The 19,428-nt window shown below is 41.2% G+C and overlaps 1 protein-coding gene across 2 annotated transcripts in view; it reads left to right on the top strand.

Moving 5' to 3' along the window:
* The window catches only part of ESR1 (estrogen receptor 1), a 349,291-nt gene that overhangs the window by 108,038 nt on the left and 221,825 nt on the right, over positions 1 to 19,428 (top strand). Inside the window, exons 1-2 of one of the 2 annotated variants that reach the window (XM_020287262.2) lie at positions 1,628 to 1,782; positions 3,763 to 4,284. In XM_020287262.2, the coding sequence (XP_020142851.1) occupies positions 3,833 to 4,284 (452 nt within the window). In that variant the 5' untranslated portion in view covers positions 1,628 to 1,782; positions 3,763 to 3,832. Of the gene's footprint in view, positions 1 to 1,627; positions 1,783 to 3,762; positions 4,285 to 19,428 lie in introns of those variants that run through there. The other variant, XM_020287265.2, reaches the window with a different exon arrangement.

The raw sequence follows: 19,428 nt of genomic DNA, 5'->3' as shown, positions 1-19,428 counted from the left end.
AGAGTGTAGGGAGAGAAGGGAGAGCTGGGGTCCCCAGTGCGAAGCTGTTGTCAGGGGCAGGAGAGGAAAACCACCGTAATGCAGTATGCTGCCCCACCCGCGATCACCAGGCCCGGGGTCACAAATCTCACCAAGAAGAGTTTGAAAGACAATGCTGGAGAGAAGGTGGTCAAGAAAACTGCCTTTACTGGATATCTTGGACTAACTTTGTAAGTCTCTGAATAATCCAAGTCTGCGAGGAGGCGATAGCTAAGCTTCTTATCCTTATGTTAAAGGTTAACGTTTGCAGATCCCCCTTTTCTTTCTTCCTTCCTCCCCTTTCTTCTGCCTTCTTTCTCTCTTCTCCTCTCCTTTCCTTTCCTCCCTCCTTGCATATTCTTGCTTTATTTTGGAACTGTCTAGTATGTGGGTGGTCATTGACCTACAGGAGGAGCCACTCACCACAGTCAACAACAGAGGGCGACAGTCTTTCTTTTCAATATTTATTTATATCCAATATTTATCGTCATTGCTGATTATGGAGGGAACTCTTCTGTGTTCCAGTACTGCAATATTTTTGGTCTTTCAGTGTCCAAAAATATATATTTGCATTATGACATCATTAACATTTTTATAACTTTCTACTTCTTTCTTTGTGCTGGTTTCCAGAGCCACTCATAAATCTCTCAGCAACTGCATAGTGTCCAGGGCCACAAACTGGCCACTCGTGGCATTGTGATTAGAGTCATTTAATACCCAAGAGAGTGACTAATGCCTGGCAACAAAGGCTCCACTAGCTGTCCTGTGTCCTGGGACCCTGGGACAGGCACACTAGAGGCACCTTATCATTGTGTATCAGTAGCAAGAGAAAAAGTTAAGGGCCAGGTGGATCCATGTGGGCACCGTGAGGAAATGAGAGCCCTTTCCCCGTGATCAATGCCAGTACAACCTGTTAGCCTAAAATCAGTTTAAAACAAAGGTACCCACCGTTGTCTTATCTTCATACTCTAGGCTTTTAATAATATTTTTTTTTCACATGTTTACAGAAAGCAGTCAACTGAGCTATTCGTGGAAAGGTTTGTGGGTTTGGTTAACGAGGTGGAGGAGTATTACATTTCAGCTGGAAACACATCCCTAGAATGCCAAAACATTTATTCCAAAGTCTGGTTTCCTGGTGCAATCGGAGGCATGGCAATAGTGTTTCTGTTCAGAGACTGGGGGCTGGGGCCAGCAAGGCATTTGATCTGAATGTGTCCCAGAAGCCTTTTATTGTTAAATTATATTCTTTAGGAAAAACCACTCATGTCCCATTTTGTAAACTTGATATCCATACACTTTTGACTGGCATTCTATTTTAGCTGTAAGACTGTGATTTACAGCAAGCCTGTTTTTCCTCTTGCCTAGGATGGCAGCAGAAAGCATGGGGCACTCTGTAGGCTCCAAAGCAAGGAGCACAGGGGCTGGAGTTTCTGTTCCCCAGTAGTGCTCTCCCTGGCTGTGCCACACTGCTGTCCATGAGCAGGCAGCAGAGTCTCCCTCACTCCCTACTGCCATTCATCCAGCGCTGAGCAGCAGCCCAGCTGCCGTGTCTGCCGGGAGGGGCTGCCAAGTGCCCTGCCTACTGGCTGCTTCCCGAATCCCTGCCATTCCACACACAAACACATCCACACACGCTCTCTGCCTCTCTCACACACCAGCCACTCACACATGCGAGTACATTCCTGCCTTCCTTCTCACTGTCTCGGCCCTCGACTTCTACAAGCCCATGGAACATTTCTGGAAAGACGCTCTTGATCCAGCAGGGTAGGATTGTTTTGATTTCTCTGTCTGTAGCTTTAGCATTTTGAGAAAGCAACTTACCTTTCTGGCCAATGTCTGTATCTTAGCAGGGAGATGAGGATTGCTGTTCTCCTTGGGGGTATGCCTGTGTCTTCTTTTCCTTTCAGGACTTGTAGGAGTCTTTGTGCCATTTCTATACAATTTGATAGGTTCAGATTTTTTAAGAGCTTTATGAAGTGCTTTTGCATGTGTTTCAAAAAGGCATTTGAAAATTGAAAGTATGATTTACAGAAACGAAATCATCTGTAAAAAATTGCTTTGGAAAGTAATGATTGCTGGCCATAAAGAGAATTATCTGAGATTCACCTAATGTGTTTTTAACCCTTTCTTTGCTTACAATCTATAGCTATTAATGCTAAACTCAATTTTGGCTTCATATTAAATCAGCTACATCTATGTATGGTCCAAAATGTTCTGTTTTTGTAAGAATTAGATAAAATGTATACCTACTAGTATAAAATATTCAAAACTGTAACTATTAGTAACAGCAACATTGGCATTTATATATACCATGAGCATTTTGTCAGATACTGTATTAGGTGTTTGGGGTAGCAATTAAACCAAAATATTAGGGGCTGTATCAGAGTCTATTAGGCTAGGGCAAAGGAAGTTTATTAAAAAGTATAAACTATCCAAGATTATGGATGCATGATATACTTAACATATTTTTTGTCTCATTAATAGGTATGTATGTGTGTGTATGCTTAGTTTTTAATTTCAGCTCAAAACTTTTTCCTGTTTATCTTTCATCTGAATATTTTATTCTGCATATTCCTATACCAAGTGAACTTAGAAAGTCCAGTTGTAGAACTAAAGAACAGAAATGCAGAAATGCATTTTAAAATTCGTTGGTTAGACAGGCAATGTAACATAATTGCCAAAGCTTTGGATAATGACCTGAGGTTATGTTTTATATGAAAAGGTTACATTTCATATTCAGTTTCTGAAGTTTTGGTTGCATAACCTGTGGAAGGCATGAACACCCATGTGCGCCCTAACCGAAGGTTTTTCTGAATCATCGTTCACATGAGAATTCCTAATGGGAGCAAGTACAGTACTATGGTCCAACATAAACACACAAGTCGGGCCGGGAGAACCTCAGAAGGTTGTGGCTGGAAGGGTCCACTTTGGGAGCATTTTGCAGATGAGAACACTGAGGCCCCGCAGCATTCTCCTGACGGCAAAATGCAGCTCTTTCTATAGTTACACCTTAAATCTCCGCCCCTTTCACCCTCAGATGCCTCCTATCAGTCCCTGCAGCAGCTAAATATAGCTGTCTGTGGTTGGCTGCATATGCAACCGCACACCCCATTCTATCTGCCATATCTCAGTTACAGAGTAGTCCTCCCCAGGGTCATTTTATGTACACACTACATATTTGTAGCCAACAACGAGAGTGAATCAAACAGAAGGAGAGACAAACAGAGATAGATTGGAGTCTGGCACGGGGCACATAAGGCAGCACATTGGAAAAAGCTGGCCCCTGGATTAGTCTTGCGCGTTTATTTTAAGCCCAGTCTTCCCCGGGCCACCTTTAGGAGATCCTTGTGCGCCCCCGCCCCCCTGCAGTGAAATTCAGCCTCCATCCAGCAGCGACGACAAGTAAAGTAAAGTTCAGGGAAGCTGCTCTTTGGGATCGCTCCAAAAACGAGTTGTGCCTGGACTGATGTTTAAGCCAATGTCAGAGCAAGGCAACAGTCCCTGGCCGGCTTCCAGCACCTTTGTAATGCATATGAGCCCGGGAGACCAGTACTTAAAGTTGGAGGCCCGGGAGCCCGGGAGTTGGCGAGCGCGTTCGCCCCGGACTGCACTTGCTCGCGTCTGGCCGCCCGGCTGCACCGGACCGGCCGGCTCCCGGGGCAGGGCCGGGGCCAGAGCTCGCATTGCATGGTGGCGGGACATGCGCTGCGCCGCCTCTAACCGCGGGCTGTGCTCTTTTTCCAGGTGGCCCGTCGGCTGCTGAGCCCTCTGCCGCGCGGGGAGACGGTGCGCGCCTTGCCCGCGGCCGCTGACCATGACGATGACTCTCCACTCCAAAGCGTCGGGCATGGCCATGCTGCACCAGATCCAAGGGAACGAGCTGGAGCCCCTGAACCGCCCGCAGCTCAAGATCCCCCTGGAGCGGCCCCTGGGCGAGGTGTACGTGGACAGCAGCAAGCCCGCCGTGTACAACTACCCCGAGGGCGCCGCGTACGAGTTCAACGCCGCGGCCGCTGCCTCCGCGCCAGTCTATGGCCAGTCCGGCCTCGCGTACGGCCCCGGGTCCGAGGCGCCTCCGTTCGGCGCCAACGGCCTGGGGGGCTTCCCCCCGCTCAACAGCGTGTCTCCGAGCCCGCTGGTGCTGCTGCAAACGCCGCCGCAGCTCTCGCCGTTCCTGCAGCCCCACGGCCAGCAGGTGCCCTACTACCTGGAGAACGAGCCGAGCGGCTACGCGGTGCGGGAGGCCGGCCCTCCAGCGTTCTTCAGGTACCCGCGCCCGCGCGCCTGCCGCGCCACGTCGGGGTGGCCGCTGCGCGCCCGGCGGGGGGGAGCGAGCGGGCCAGCCAGCGCGGGGGTCGCGCCGCCCGCAGCCCGCCGGAGGCCGCAGCCCGGGCGCTTGGGCACCCGGGCCAGCCCCGCCGGCCCCGCCAGCCCCGCCAGCCCCGGCCGCTGCAGCCGCGGGAGCCGCGGGACGCGCGATCCGAGGGCGCGCGGGGAACCCGGGGCGGGCGCGCGGCCCAGCCCGGGGGGCTGTTGGTGGAGCCCACATTCAGAGAGTTCAGTTCTATCGCTTGGCAGCTTAAAAAAATGTTTTCCACCCCCCACCCGGCAGTGCGAGAGGCAGATCCGCAAGCCCACGTGCTACCTAACTAAACAAACGTTGGAAAACCGTACAAAGCAGCAGTTATTTGTGGGGGGAAAACACCTCAAAGCAAATAAACACGAGGCGCTTTGAGTCACTAGCAAAGGTCTCGTTTTTTTTTCTTCTTGTATTTAAAGCTGGAGGTGATGGAGGTAGCGGAGCTGGGGAGGGTTTTGTTTACTATTATTTTAAAATTTTGTTTTTTTGATGTGCTCACAAAATTTCCCTTCATCTAGAATTCCAGGTTGAAAGTATGCAGGCTATTAGCGTGATGATGACTTTGTGGGGAGCAGTTCCTATCACCTGCGTTCCCACTCCTCCCCATCCCACGTCAGGGGCTCTAGGACTGAAGTGCCATAGGGATGAGAGCCATACAGGGGTTGAATGGTCTCAACAGGTTTCTCATTTCTGAGTTTACTGGTTGAGCCCGTGTTGGAGCATATTGCTGGCATGTGACTTCTGACAGCAGAAATTTTATAGGTGTCTCCTGAGGTTAAAACACGCCATATCAAAGCACGAGTGCTCTAAAATAACCCCTTGCCTGCTTAGTTCCATGCCCGGCCGAGCACTGTTGTGGAGGTCGTCTGGGTTCTGCGCCTCCCAGGAGGCGGGAGAGCGCTTTAAGTGGCGAATGTTTCACATCCTCATTTTAATTTTTTTCTTATAGCGATTGTCTTTCTTCCTCTCCCTTTAGTCCCCTTTTCCCTTTGACAGTTTCTCCTTCCTATTCCTGATGGGCCTGCAGAGGGCTTAGGTGGGGGTTTCTGGTGAACACCTGCAGGACAGGTATATCCTGGGTTGGGTTGGTAGGCTTCAGGGCGCCCACATGGCTGGGTGCTGAGTTAGGCACTTCCCAACTGTACCTAGTGTCTGGATTTGCCTCCTGCTCTTGCCCAGATACTTCTACCCTGCACACTGTGGACTGTTTTCTCTTCAGTGTTCTATTTCCAGAGATATTTTTAGCAGAAGAAACAGGACTAAGGTGCAGGTTAGCCGCAGAGGGTACTGAAGGGCAGATTCTTGGGGTATCCAAACGTGCTTCTTCAGACCTCTCAGAGGAGTTTAGAGCATCTCACAGCTAAGCAGCAGGTACAGGCTGAGTTATTGCTCAAAAGACAAACAATGAACAAAACTTTAAAACTTTGGCAAATTTTAAATTCATTTCACTTGTCTTAATTTAGGGTTAAAATGTAAAAAGAAAAATTATTTCTTTTGCCCATTTTTTTAAAAAATAGAAGAACAAAATAAAGCGATTAAGGGTAATTCAAAAAAGATTTTAAACTCCTGAATGTGAAGGAAGGCATTAGTATGATTTGAATTCCATAACCTTATGGTGGACTCCAGAAACTATTTTCTTTCCCATTTAATTTTCAGTTCTTTTATTGCAAATTAATGCCACTGAATTTCAATGGGCACTAATGAGACTGCTCCTGGATTATTTACTGCCTTGGTAATAATTACAAGGGAGCCTGGTCAATTAAAGAGGGGACTACATTTGATTCGAAATTGTTCATCATCCCAGTGGCAGGTACTATCACTATGATATGCCCCATCTTAAACTTTTTGCATTAAATAATATTTAAATACTTTTAGCATACTAAAAAAATGACAAGGAACTTTTAAAAATAAAGTAAAAAATTTGCACAAATGGGATGCTGTGTGGAAATTCAGTTTAGAATGATTTTTCCTGTGTGATTCATTTCATATAACATCCTTCCTCTTTCATTAGCATTCCACCTCTTAAAACTCAGGAAAGAAGAGAAGCATTTACGCAAGTGCTTTGTACAGACAATATATTATTTAATATTTTCTCATCCTAGTTTTTCTATTTGAATAACTCTGTGTACAAAGGAAAGAATTGACTAGACTCTTTTAGGAAACTTTAATTTTCTTAGGTAATTACGAAAAGGTTGGGAGCTGAAAGCAATGGTTTTAAACTGCTTATCATGACCCAGAGGATCATGAAATCTCTTTAGTGAGTCTAAAATATTTTTTTAAAAAGACTAAAACAGAAAAGAATATAATGGAAAATAATAAGAGTACATGGTATTTAGTAAGGGTAAATTTTGTTTCTTGAAAATTTGTTTTAATTATACCTGCTTCTGTGTACTAATTGTAAAGTAAAATGTATTTCTGACAGGGGATTGAGGTCAAAAAGTTTGAAAACTACTAGCATAAAATGTTATATGTTAAGTAAAAAACAAAAAATTCAGGCAAGTGGCTGGTGATTTTATTTACAGAAACCAAAAAACTATTTTGAATGTCTTTTATTTTATTTTTTTCTTGTAAATTTGGCTGGTGTCTTTAGGTCAGTTAGATTAAGCTTTACTATTTCTGATTCTTAGCTTTTTCATATATAGAATGGGACTATCATATGGATTGTTCACCTGAATGCCCCACTGAGATGTTCAGATAATCTATGTAAAGTTCCCATCATTTGGCATTGAGATATTACAGTTACTTTCTTCCCTTGGTCACAATATGCAGCCACACCTATGCATGAAGAAATATAATAGATACAATTTCTCTGGGCATATAATAATGTGAGAAAGATTGTCACATGTCTCAACAAATTGTTATTAACAGGTAATAAATTTGTTGGTAGGCAAGCTGTGATTTTGCAAGATGTGTCTTACTTAAAATTTCATGATGAAGGAAACTGGGAGTCATCTTAACCTAGTTCCTTTTCAAAGTTCAAACAACTTAGCAACTTTGAATAAAACTAAAGATGAAACTTAATTATATCTACCATGGTTTTAAAAATTCAAATTAGGTATTTAATGCTGCACACTTATTTCAGTTTTATTACTCAGTATTCTTAAAAGCTAAACATCACTCCAAAAAACTCTACAAATGTGCAAACCTTTTGCATGAAAGTCAATGCCCTGGTGATTTGTATACCGATTGCACATTCACGATGATTAGTTTGTCCACTGGTGATCATTTAAAACTATTTCTCAACTTTGAACAGAGGCTGATCTCCAAAGAGATTTAAGTGGCTAATTTTCAAGTTTCCTATAATTCTTTCCTTGTCCTTAGGTAATATTTCAGCCCTTTTTCTTTCTGTTCTTACTTTTTTTCATTAATTTAAATTGTTCCTGATTACCTGACACTTTGTGCTGGTCTAAGAATAGTCAACGGAGCCACATATTGCCTCGTGAATGAGTGTATTTTCAGATGAAAAAGGAATCACATCTTCAATCTCTATTTCATTTTCACCTACTCCATGTGGCTTGTTCCTGTTTGGTAGAAAGCTCCTGAGGCTAATTGCCACTTATTCTAATCTTCTTTCTCACACTCAGTTAATTTGGATCCCTGGCTATAGTTGTTTGTTGTTTACTTTTGTGAATGTATTTAGGCTATAACATTTGTAGTTTGGGAAAATTCAGGTTGAGGATTTTGGTTTCTTAAGAGTTTTCAGGATATTAAAGACAGGGGCAAGAATTTGACAATGGCAGGAATGGTGGATGTCAGGAAAAACTATAAAAGATGCCAGGCTTCCCGTTAATGATGAGACAATAGTAATTTTGTCAAGTGAGATTGTATACATGAAAGTAGTATATGAGCTATACAAACATTAGATATTTTTGTTATTTTACCTACATATTAATATTTGTTATGCTGTTTTCATAAGCTAAAAGATGGTAGGGAAGAGCAGATTTAGCTGGTCAGGAGTTTCACTATAAAGATAAAATGATGATAACATGGAATCTTTTTCTGTGAAAGCCAAACTTAAGTCAAATCTTTATCACCATCTGCAGTATTTTTTTACAGCCTGGGTTATCAGGTTATCATAAAAAAAACATTTGTTTCACCGATACATTTTAAAAATGTCACACCCCTGATTACGGGAAAACAATTTTACATAAGAAAACATAAGGATTTTAATTATATTAAATTATCATTACATATTTAACTATATTTTTTGTAAAATCTATGCTCAGCATGAAATTAATACACCCAACTCCTCCCTGTGACTTCATTATTATTTTTAATGTAACTTTAGAAGAACCCAGGAGAGTGAGTAGCATGCCGAGTGCGCTCCTATCTCTTCTAGGCTAATTCGAATGGAGAGGAGCAAAGGAGTCTTTGAGTTTAATGCTAAGTCTCACTTTACTTATCTAAGAAAGGAAAACACAGAGTGGCTTCAGCTGTTTAGAACCAAAATGCATATACCAAATGCTATATAAATCCAAAAAGAAAAAAACCTTAGCCACACTTGAACACAAACCAACCAAAGTGAAAGTGTAAAAGATTTCATAGAAGTCAGTTCACCAATTCATTGAATAGTTTTATATTTTCAACTCTGCCAATAAATTGATGGATAATGTCATTTTTTAAAAAAGTGTGTGTGAGCTGTCCACCACTCCTTCCTTGAAGCATCCTCACACTGTCCTCTGAAATCTGAAGACTTAGTGGGATAGGGGTTAGGAGAAGTGCCTTTATGATATTCTTGATCCTTCTTCTTGAGAGAAGAAACTATAATTGCTGAGTTCTGTACCTTATGGAATATTATTAGGAATAATGAGGAAAGTTTTGTATTAATGAACAATGTTTTCATTTCTGTATATATTTTTAGACCGCATTAAAATTACAAAGGACAGAAACACAGCTATTTTGATCCCAATGGACAAAATTTTAAGTAATTTAATAAAGTAATAATTTCAAGAAACTTAAGAAAGGGTATGGGTTTCTTACAACCCACTTGTGTGTGATATGGTGGTGTGGTAGTGCTGGTGGTAATCTGTGATTATGATGATGTGATGATGATGACGGTGATGGAATGTTGATCTCAGTTTGGGTAGGTAGTATTTCTGGATGGATGTCTTATTATGCCTGGAGATGTTTACCCTATACAGAAATCAAAATCTTTTAATCCATTTGGCTTTTTGGGGTATAGTTATAATTGAAAAGTCTTAAAATTTCAATAATGATATTACCAATAGGTTTAATACCGTAAACCTATTAAGCACCTGTAATTGCTACATAGCAAAATACAAAAGAAACCACAGAATCCCAAAAAAGACTAAAAATTTTTTTGTTTCTCTTCTGAACTTTTTAGAGGGACAAATTAGTTTGTTCCTATAACATCTGCTTTAATTAAATGTGTCAGCTGTAAGGAGATAGTAAACTTATTTTTTTTCTGTAATTTTCTGCTTTCTAGACTTCCTACGTGTGACACTTGGGAACACTGTAGACATTCACTTACAGTTAATAAAGTTAGTTAAGTAATGCTCAGGACCAGGCATTTCTAAATGAGCCCTCGAAAAGCTCAGATGGGTTCTTTTTGAATTTCCCAAATATTCTGAACCCCAAGAGAAGCGAAGGGCCTCTGCAGTTTACTGTTCAGATTCTCACCTCCTGCTCGGAAGCTTGTTTACACTCCTGTCCTTCATCCTCCGGTCCTGGGCTAATTCTGCCTGTTCCCAAACAGTGACAGGTTTAGGGTCCTCACCAGCTTACATGCACATGCCTGGTACTACTTCCTGGGCAGTTTGGTTTCTTGACTCATTTTACGGCTTGGGATTTCTTCTAAGGCCCTGAAAGGAGAGGACAATTTTCTCTTTTAGTTTCCTGCAACTAAATGATATTAGAAATAGTCATTTTTGCATTGGCATACTTCGTTTTTCCACTGCAGATCTTTTTTTTATTTTGAGTCCATTTTCATGCTTTGTTTCCTTAGCTTTATTTTCTAATAAATAGAAGCTTTAAACTCCCTTGAAGCCTCTTTGCCCCTATCAAGATTTCTTTTTTTTGTTTTCTGTTTCAGTTGTTCCATCTGTGTGTTCTTATATTTTTCCTTCCACCTTTTCTGGTTTATTTCTTTACTGACTGGTTTCATCTGTTGTTTTAATGAAATGTGGAACAGAGCTCAACAGAGTTCCTACCTACTACGGGAAAGCCAGTGTAAGAGTATGCTGCAGTAACTCGGAGTGGCATTAACTGGATTAAAAGGCTAAAAAATGATTTTCTTCTTGTCTCTAAGGAGAGAAACTTAAAATCTAGAAGAAGAAATTTTCACTTAATAGGATTGCTTTCTAAGTTCATTCATTCATTCATTTGGCTACCTCATTCCATTGAGGGCATAGATTATATAAAATGTGGTTGTGTATTCCCAGCAGTTCATGTAACAGTGTTGTGTATAACAGCTGGGAAATCTTATGGCATGAACGGGTGAAATTCTAGTGCCTGAATCTTCAGCATGTGTCTCTGGTATGGGGATAACTAAAAGCACAGCCTCAGCTATTTTCTCTCAGTGGACCTAATTTCAGGAGTTCTAGATCCATGTGAACTTGCACAAGGCATTTTTGCCAACTAATTTCCCACTTAATCAACAAAAATGCTTATTTTTTTTTTTTTTGAGACAAGAGTCTCACTTTGTTGCCAGGCTAGAGTGAGTGCCGTGGCGTCAGCCTAGCTCACAGCAACCTCAAACTCCTGGGCTCAAGCAATCCTGCTGCCTCAGCCTCCCGAGTAGCTGGGACTACAGGCATGCGCCACCATGCCCGGCTAATTTTTTATATATATTAGTTGGCCAATTAATTTCTTTGTATTTATAGTAGAGACGGGGGTCTCGCTCTTGCTCAGGCTGGTTTCGAACTCCTGACCTCGAGCAATCCGCCCGCCTCAGCCTCCCAGAGTGCTAGGATTACAGGCGTGAGCCACCGCGCCCGGCTAAAAATGCTTATTTTTGAACAGTTCTTGGTGCATTCATGATTCATTTCACTTGTATCATGTAGCTATTTTAAAATGATGATTTTGGGGGGAAGGGGTAAAACTTTCATAATGCAATAATGTCAGAAACCTAATTGATTTTAAAGGTCATTTACTGTGACTTTGACCTTTTCTTTTCTGGAAGACCTTACAAATGGTTGTATTTATTTCTGCTGAAATGTTTCAACCAATTCGGAGTGAAAGGATGCACATTCCAATTTGAGTATGAGATAGAATCTAGTTACATGGATAAATTATTTTCTTTAATTATAGGGAAAAAATTGTGGGACCTTTGGATGCCTCTTTGATTTCTCAGAGGAGGAACCCTTGTGCGCTGGTCCAAGCAGACACCATGACTTCTTTGTCACTGTATTCCTCCCAGCTCTTGGCAAAGAGTGTGGCACGTGACAGGCCTGAGAAGCTGTCGGTTGAAAGAATGGTGGGCAGGAAGCAATGTGACATGGTTCGCGCCACTCTCTTGGCTGGGAGAAGGGTGATTTGGGAAGGGATCTTTAGATGTCATTGGAAAAATGTGGGATGTTTGTGGATTGCCTTCCTTAGAAATAAAAGTAGAAGGAAGGACTCTGCAGGGCATTCCAAGTACAGTCGGCTGCCATTCACAGATTCTATGTTTGCAAATTTGCCTATTTGTTAAAATTTATTTGTAACCCCCACATTGATACTTGAGGCGCTTTCTCCATCCTTTGCAGACATGTACGGAATGGCAGAAGATTTGAATGGTTCTACATGCATGTACCCAGCTGAGGTTGAACAAGGTGATGATCTGCATTGTTGCTTCAGCTCTCCCACTGTAAACTAGTGTCCTCCTTACAGTCTATTTAGTGCCACGTTTTTTGCATTTTTATATTTTTTGTTGGTGATTTTGATGTTTAAAATGGCCCCCAACATTGTGCTGAAGTGCTTCTAAGTGCAACAAGGAGGATGTGTCTTAGCAGAGAAAATACCTGTTGGGTAAGCGTCGTTCAGGCATGAATTATAGTGCTGTTGGCTGTGAGTTCGATGTTGATGAATCAATGGTATATGTTAAAGTATTTTTAAACAGAAGCACATGAGAAACAAGGTTATGTACTGAAAAGGTAACAAAAATGCTGTCACCAAAGGCTCCCAAAAACCTATACCCTGTTTTCTCCTCGAAAGAAGGGTTCATATTTGCTAATTCAGTGTTCTAGGTGACTTTATAGACCACAACTACCATGAATCATCAGAATTGACTCTGTAATACAGTAATTAAAGCACAAGTTTTGGAGCCGGGCAGCTGATGTTTCTATCCTGGTTTGAGTTCTGTCCAGTTGTAATCCCTGGCAAGTTGTTTTGCTATGTGCCTCAGTTTACTCATCTGTAAATGCCAATCAGAATAGGACCTATATCTTTTGGATGGTGTGAGGATTAAACAAGTTTATAGATGCCTAGGGCTTAAAACATGCCCAGAACAAAGCAAGCCATTATTTTTTATTGCTTTTCCAGAAGGGAATTGAGAACCATACACTGAGGAAGTTGAATATGGGAGCTCACTATGAGTCTGGAACATTTGTTACTTCCCTATATTTGTTTATTTTGCCTTCAAGGAACCAACTTTAATACCCTGTTGTGCTTAGAAGTTAAACTTTTCCAATCAAAAGGAAGCAGGAAGCTAGTATTTCTTGAAATACTTAATACATGTCAGCTCTTATGTCTGAAAAACAAAACAAAACTACTGTTAAAAAAAACTCCAAATAAGTAAAAAAAAAAAAAATCAATCCATCAATAAAGAGCGAGGGGCATTAAGTGCTGTGGACTGAAACAATCCCAGAGAGGGAAGTAGTTGAAGCTGAGGTGAGCAGTTACCGAGAAGCTGGGGTGTGCAGAGGTCAAGGAGGGAATTTCTGTGCGATTTGGAAAAAAAAAAAGAAACTTGGCGAAGGAAGAAGGATAGAAGGTCCTGCTTAGGGGTGTGTTTCCAACCCTGGCTGTGTGTTCAAATCAAGGATTATTTCAGAATCACACAGATGATTAAAATACTACTGAGACCTGGGCCATGTCCTAGCGGTTCTGATCATTGCTCTGGGGTTGAAGCTGGAATAAGCAATTGAGAAAACCAAAAACAACACGCAAACAACTCCTCAGGGCTTTTCCCCTGTGTAGTCTACTGATGTGCAGTTTCCCAACATGTCTCTGAGTGTTATCTCATTTTCTTTCCCTACAACTTTAGAGGGACGGTGTTTCTATTTCAGTTTCAAGATGCAGACGTGGAGGTGGGGGAGCCCTGTGGTGTGCCCAGGGTTTTGCTGTGTTCTGACCCCGAGGTGCAATACTCAATCCCACGTCTGCCTCACCCCCAAGTCCTCACTTCCTTGGCCCACTTGGATTCTAGAAGCAGAGGGTAAAAGCACTGCTGAGAGGAAAGGTGACAGTAGCATTCATTTCTGCATCTCAGCTTTCTCAAATAAGATTTGAGAGAGGCAGTTGCATTTGTTATTGACTAAGTACAAAGAAGTCAGGTTGCAGAAGGACATAGGATGAAGATTTTTGCCACAGGATATGCAGATAAAATTAGGAAGCAACCTAAAACATGGGCACAAACACACACCAGTGCCAATTAGCCTGCATCATTAGATTTTTAAGTGTTTAGATAATTGAAGGCAATTTAAGCCCCTCATACCCTCTCCCAATAGGGTTCTTTTTCATTCAGGTTATTCAGAGAGTTGACACACACCAGACTATCACTGACAGGCAGAACCTCTAGCATTGTTGATATAACTATAAAGTCGTAAATATCAGTACAAGTGGTTGATTGCACAAAACTTCCAGTTCCATGTTTGGAAACTTCTGTAAGTTCGAATCCTTGAACCAGTCTTGAATGTGGAGGAGGACTCAGTTTAAAGCTCTGCTCACGTACTCCCTCTGTCATGACGTGTTTGCAGAATTCTTTCCACAATTAGAGTGCTAGTTTTAATGCTTCCCCCCTCCAGGTTTGCATTTTAAAAGACTAACTTATGGTCGATATGTGAAATGGGCATTCAGGCTCTCCAGCTTGGCACGTAAGCCCAGGGCTGGGTCTGGTAGTTGCTCAATCCTCCAGCCCACTCCTTCCTCATGTGACTGCCCAGAATAAGCAGCTGAAAGCTAGTCTTTGAGATCTTAGAAATGTGTATAAATGCAACTCTTTGGGTGAGAAATGAGAATGGGTCTCCTCCAGTACCTACACTACTTGACTAGCAGGTTCTGAGATCAACACAATGAGGAACTATCAGCTCCCTGGCCCAGGGCTCTCTGGTTCTTTGTTCTTTGTTTTTGAGACTCAGCAATTATGATTGATGAAACCAAAGTTGCTTTGCTATGAGTCCAACCCTCTTCTAAGAAGTTAGTCTTTGACATTGTGGAATGGCTAGCAAAGTTATCAAGTAACTGGTAGAAGCATTCCATTTCTAGAGTTTTTATATTACACAGCTATCGTTGAAAAAAAGTGCGGTGCCGGTCATTATCTAGTACATCTCAAAAACACGGATGAGAAGTTTCTTCTCAAATATTTCTTGTGTCATTCTCTCCTTTTGGTTTTTCAGCTTTTGAGCTTTTGAACTTTAATTCATATTTCAGTTTACTATTAAATACTAGAGCATACTACCCAAAGTACATACATATACCAGCCTCTGCTTAAAAGCCCTCAGTCTAGTCACAGAACACATGCACGTTCCTTGATGTGGCATTCAAACCCTTGCGATTTGATTCCAGTCCGTCTCCTACTATCACTCCAAGAAACTCTTGTTCAAAGTCATATTTAAATAGCATTTTCTTACTTCTCTTCTTCATGGTCATCTCCATCAGTACCATGTACCTTTTGTCCTTTTTGTCCCATCTTTGTTAGGCCAATTCTTCCCAGAAGTCAAGGCTCGGCTCAAACGGTACTTCTACCAGGTGGGTTTTCCACCTGGCATTCTTTCTGGGTACATTGTGCACATATAGCATCTTTTCTGGTACCTTTTTTGTAATTACCATAGCATTCCTTTCATTTTGGTTGTAAATGGATTTATCTCCCCCATCTGTTCAATAGATTTTATTAATGTTATTAATTCATTTATTATATTCACTCATGCAGGAAACTGTATTGGAGGTTGGTCATGTCCTGGCTTCTGTGGTAGGTAGAGAGAATGCAAACATCTGTCATCTAGGAATTTGTAGTCTAGAGAAGGAGACAATGAGTATATATAGATAACTGAAAAACAGTGGAATAAGAATTGTGGTAGAGAAGACAGCTGGGAGCATTGAGGAGAAGCACTTAACCACATGGAGGGTCTCAGTCCATTGATGCGGAGGTCAAAAATGTTTGATGGAACAAGTGACACTTTCCACTGAGTTTTTAAGAATGAGGAGTTAGCCAGGCAAAAAGGGCAGGTGAGGTTGTGAAGAGGAGCTCAGTCTTGTTTACCTTGGTACTCTCTGCAGTTTCAGCCCAGTTCCTTGGACAGAATAAATGCTTAATAACTTATAGAGCCAAATTGTTGAATGAACAAAAGAAGGGTAAATTGTTAAGAACCAGAGAAATGACCTTAAGAATACTGATAGCTGGTGTTTTTGACCATAATGAACCAGGCATCTTGCTGAAAACCTTAATGATCTTTGTTTAATCCCTATGCCAACCTTAAGAGGCGGGTACTAATATTATTCTTATTTTATGGTACAGACACTAAGACTGAGACAGAAGAAGTGACTTGCCCAAGGTCACACAACCAGTAATGGCAGATTCTAAACCTAGAAATTGGACTCTGGAGCATAAGCTTTTAACCAACTATATTATGAAGAAAAATTGACAGAATGTCTTCTGTCACTGATCAATTTACTTGGCAGTTGGTTTGGTAATTCCTTGTGATGTCTTTATTTTAGTTGTGACAACGCTTTAATCTTAGTCTATGTCCCAAGGCTGCTGCTTTTAGTTTTATGGGAAGTGGCTATTTTTACGATGCTTGCTAAAAGCATGTTTAAACAATTTTCCATTAAGTAGGGGGATGTTTTCCCTTCCAATATCAGGAGTCATTAAATAAAATCCCACAAAGACTTGCTGATAGCAACCTTATGAATTTCTTTGCATGACAAACTCATCTGAGAATTTAAAATCTGGATATAATTATGGGGATTATTTGGTACAGTCCTCTCTTTGCACAGATAAAATCATAAAATCACAGTTATTTTCATCTAGAAGGGGCCTTAGACATGATATATCCCTGCCTCTTTATTTTCCAGGTGAAGAAATCAGAGTCCAGAGAGGTGAAGGGACTTACCCAAGGTTTCTCTGCTCCTAGAGGCAAAGCCCAGACTAGAACCTCTGTGTCTGACTCCCACCTCACACCTAACAGATGGGGGCGCAGCCCACCCCTCTTCACTGAGGGCATAGAGATGATGCTGTACTCGTTGCTATAGTTGTAGCATTTATCACAGAAGCTCAAGCAAGGTGCAATTAGAGAATGCCTAATTCTGGTCACTGCAAAATTATGATGATGGCTAAAAGGGCAAATGCCCTAGCCATGCCTGTTTAGGTAGCACATCTGTTTTAATTGGTAAATGGTTTATGTGAGCATTTTTAACCTCTGTTTACAACTTCAATTTTGGTTCTCTAGTGGGAACTTATTTCCTATACTCCCATTTAGATTATTTCCTCTCATTTCTAATAACTATATCTTGTTTACTTTGGGATTGAAGATTTCCTTTCTTGTTTTTATTTGTTCTGTTTTCAGGCTAAAAGGTTAGGAATTACCTTGCCAGATTTCCTTGGAGATTTATCCTGACTTCTTTCAGATTTCTACAGCGATTGGGTGCTATTTTTATTCCACTATTACCAATGTGAAAATGAAACTTGCATTATTTCATCATAGATCTTTCACTTTAGTATTGGCAAAAATTAAAAGATACGATCTGTGCTTGATCTAGCAGCCAGGTTACAATGAAGATTTTTAGTTACATGGTCCCTATGTTGAAAAACACTTGTCTTCTGTGAGACTAATTACTAAACCTGATGTGGTTATTAGCTGTTTACTATTAAATTCTTCCCCTTGTAGTTTAATATTGTTCCAGGAAATGAAATGTAAGTTTAATAAGAATGGCAACTGATGGGACCATGTGTCGGAAGTATAATTAATGTTCCTCATAAGTGTGTTAAAGAAAGGCATGTCTGATGGGTTATAACTATACTACCAAGATGATTCGAAACAACTTATTCTGTAGACATTTATATTTATCAGGATAGAATTTATTAGACAAAACTATAGTATTTTTTCACTGTCAATTTTTTTAATGAGTTAAAGAACTGTTAGAACTGTCAACATTTGAAAAGAAGGTAGTAATAGTCTTAAAATTCACACTGCTATAAAGGGAGCATGTAAGAATTAAATATGCTCTTAATAATATTTTATGACTTTTATATGTATAAAAGAAAAACCATTTGAGGTGGTTGGATAGACTTCTTGAGGTTTGCCTTTACATTTCTTTTTCCCTTCTGTGAAAAATTGAAGAGCAGATGTATTTTCATCTGTTTTTGAAAGTATTATCAATATTCTCTGAGCAAAATGACTTCCACTAAGGAGATGAAAACAAAATTACCCTCGTGATATTTTGAGAGGCCTTTGCCCAGAATCCTGCATTCTGGTGGTTCCTTGGAGACAGGTGATGCTACACACAGGAAGATTAGATCAATGGCAATTTTTTTCCAAATCCGTATTTCTCCTCGGAAGATGATCATTTTAATCTTCTCAAAGTCTAGGCTAAAACTTTCTAATTGGAGCTACATGAGGAGAGCAGCAGCAGGCGGAGATTAAGTGAGAAAGATAAATCAAAGCTACAGACCACATAGTGCTGTGTCAGAGAGCTCCTACTAGTGAGGAAGTTTCTCTTTAGTGACTTAAGCTATGTAAAGTGCGAAGGTACATTTGTTTTTTTTTTTTTTTTAACTCATCACTAATTTTAATAAACAGGTGAATATTAATTTACTATGGAAAGCAAGAGACTTTTGTCTCTTGCCAAGAAAAGCATACTTAAGCATGTGATGATTAACCTTTCCTCTTGTCTTGCACTCCAAACTGTAATTGTGACCGGACTTATGCATCTCTGTTGTTGTCTTCTCTTAAAAGGATCATATTTAGGCTTGCCAGATAAAATATAGGATGCTTAGGTCAGTTGGAATTTCAGATCAATAACAGATAACTTTTTGGCATGTCCCATGTGATAGTATACTAAAATATTATTTGTTGTTTATCTGAAACTCAAATTTAACTGGGTGTACTGTACTTTTATTGGTTAAATCTGGCAGCCATAGCCATGCCACCTCTCTGTTTAATGTGTTTAGTTTTTGAAGCTCGAAGGATATGTTATGGTACCCATACTAGCCTGCCTGTCTCTGCCAGGAAAGGACACACGCTGATGTAGAATTTGCACACTTATTTTTGTCATTATTGTTGCTTATGATAGAGCTGCAGTCCCCAGCCTCTGGGCTGCTGGTCGGTTGTGGTCAGGGGCCTGTTAAGAAACAGGCCATGCAACAGGAGGTGAGCAGTGGGCTAGTGAGCGAAGCCTCGTCTGTGTTTACAGCCACTCCACATCGCTGGCATCACCGCACAAGCTCCGGTGCCCGTCAGATCAGCCGCCCTACTGTAAACTGCGCATGCAAGGGAATCTAGGTTGCACGCTCCTTATGAGAATCTAATGCCTGATGCTCTGAGGTGGAGCTGAGGTGGTGATACAAGCGCTGGGGAGCAGCTGCAAATATAGATTATTATTAGCAGAGAGGTTTGGCTGCCCAATAAATGTAATGTGCTTGAATCATCCCCAAACCATCACCGTGCCCCCATCTTTGGAAAAATTGTCTTCCACGAAACTGGTCCCTGGTGCTAAAAAGGTTGGGGACCGCTGTGGTAGAGGACATAAACATAGAATGATACAGCTGCCATTCATATAGTTGTAATTATTGGTCAAGATAAAGAGGGGCAATTAACATAGAAGGGAAAATATTACAATGCACAAGGGGCAAATCGAGGCACAGGATCTAGTGAAAACAGTTCTCACCTTCAGAT

Source organism: Microcebus murinus, chromosome 5 (genome assembly GCF_040939455.1).
Source record: "Microcebus murinus isolate Inina chromosome 5, M.murinus_Inina_mat1.0, whole genome shotgun sequence".
Taxonomy (NCBI): Eukaryota; Metazoa; Chordata; class Mammalia; order Primates; family Cheirogaleidae; genus Microcebus; species Microcebus murinus.
This window is presented reverse-complemented; position numbering and strand designations above follow the sequence as displayed.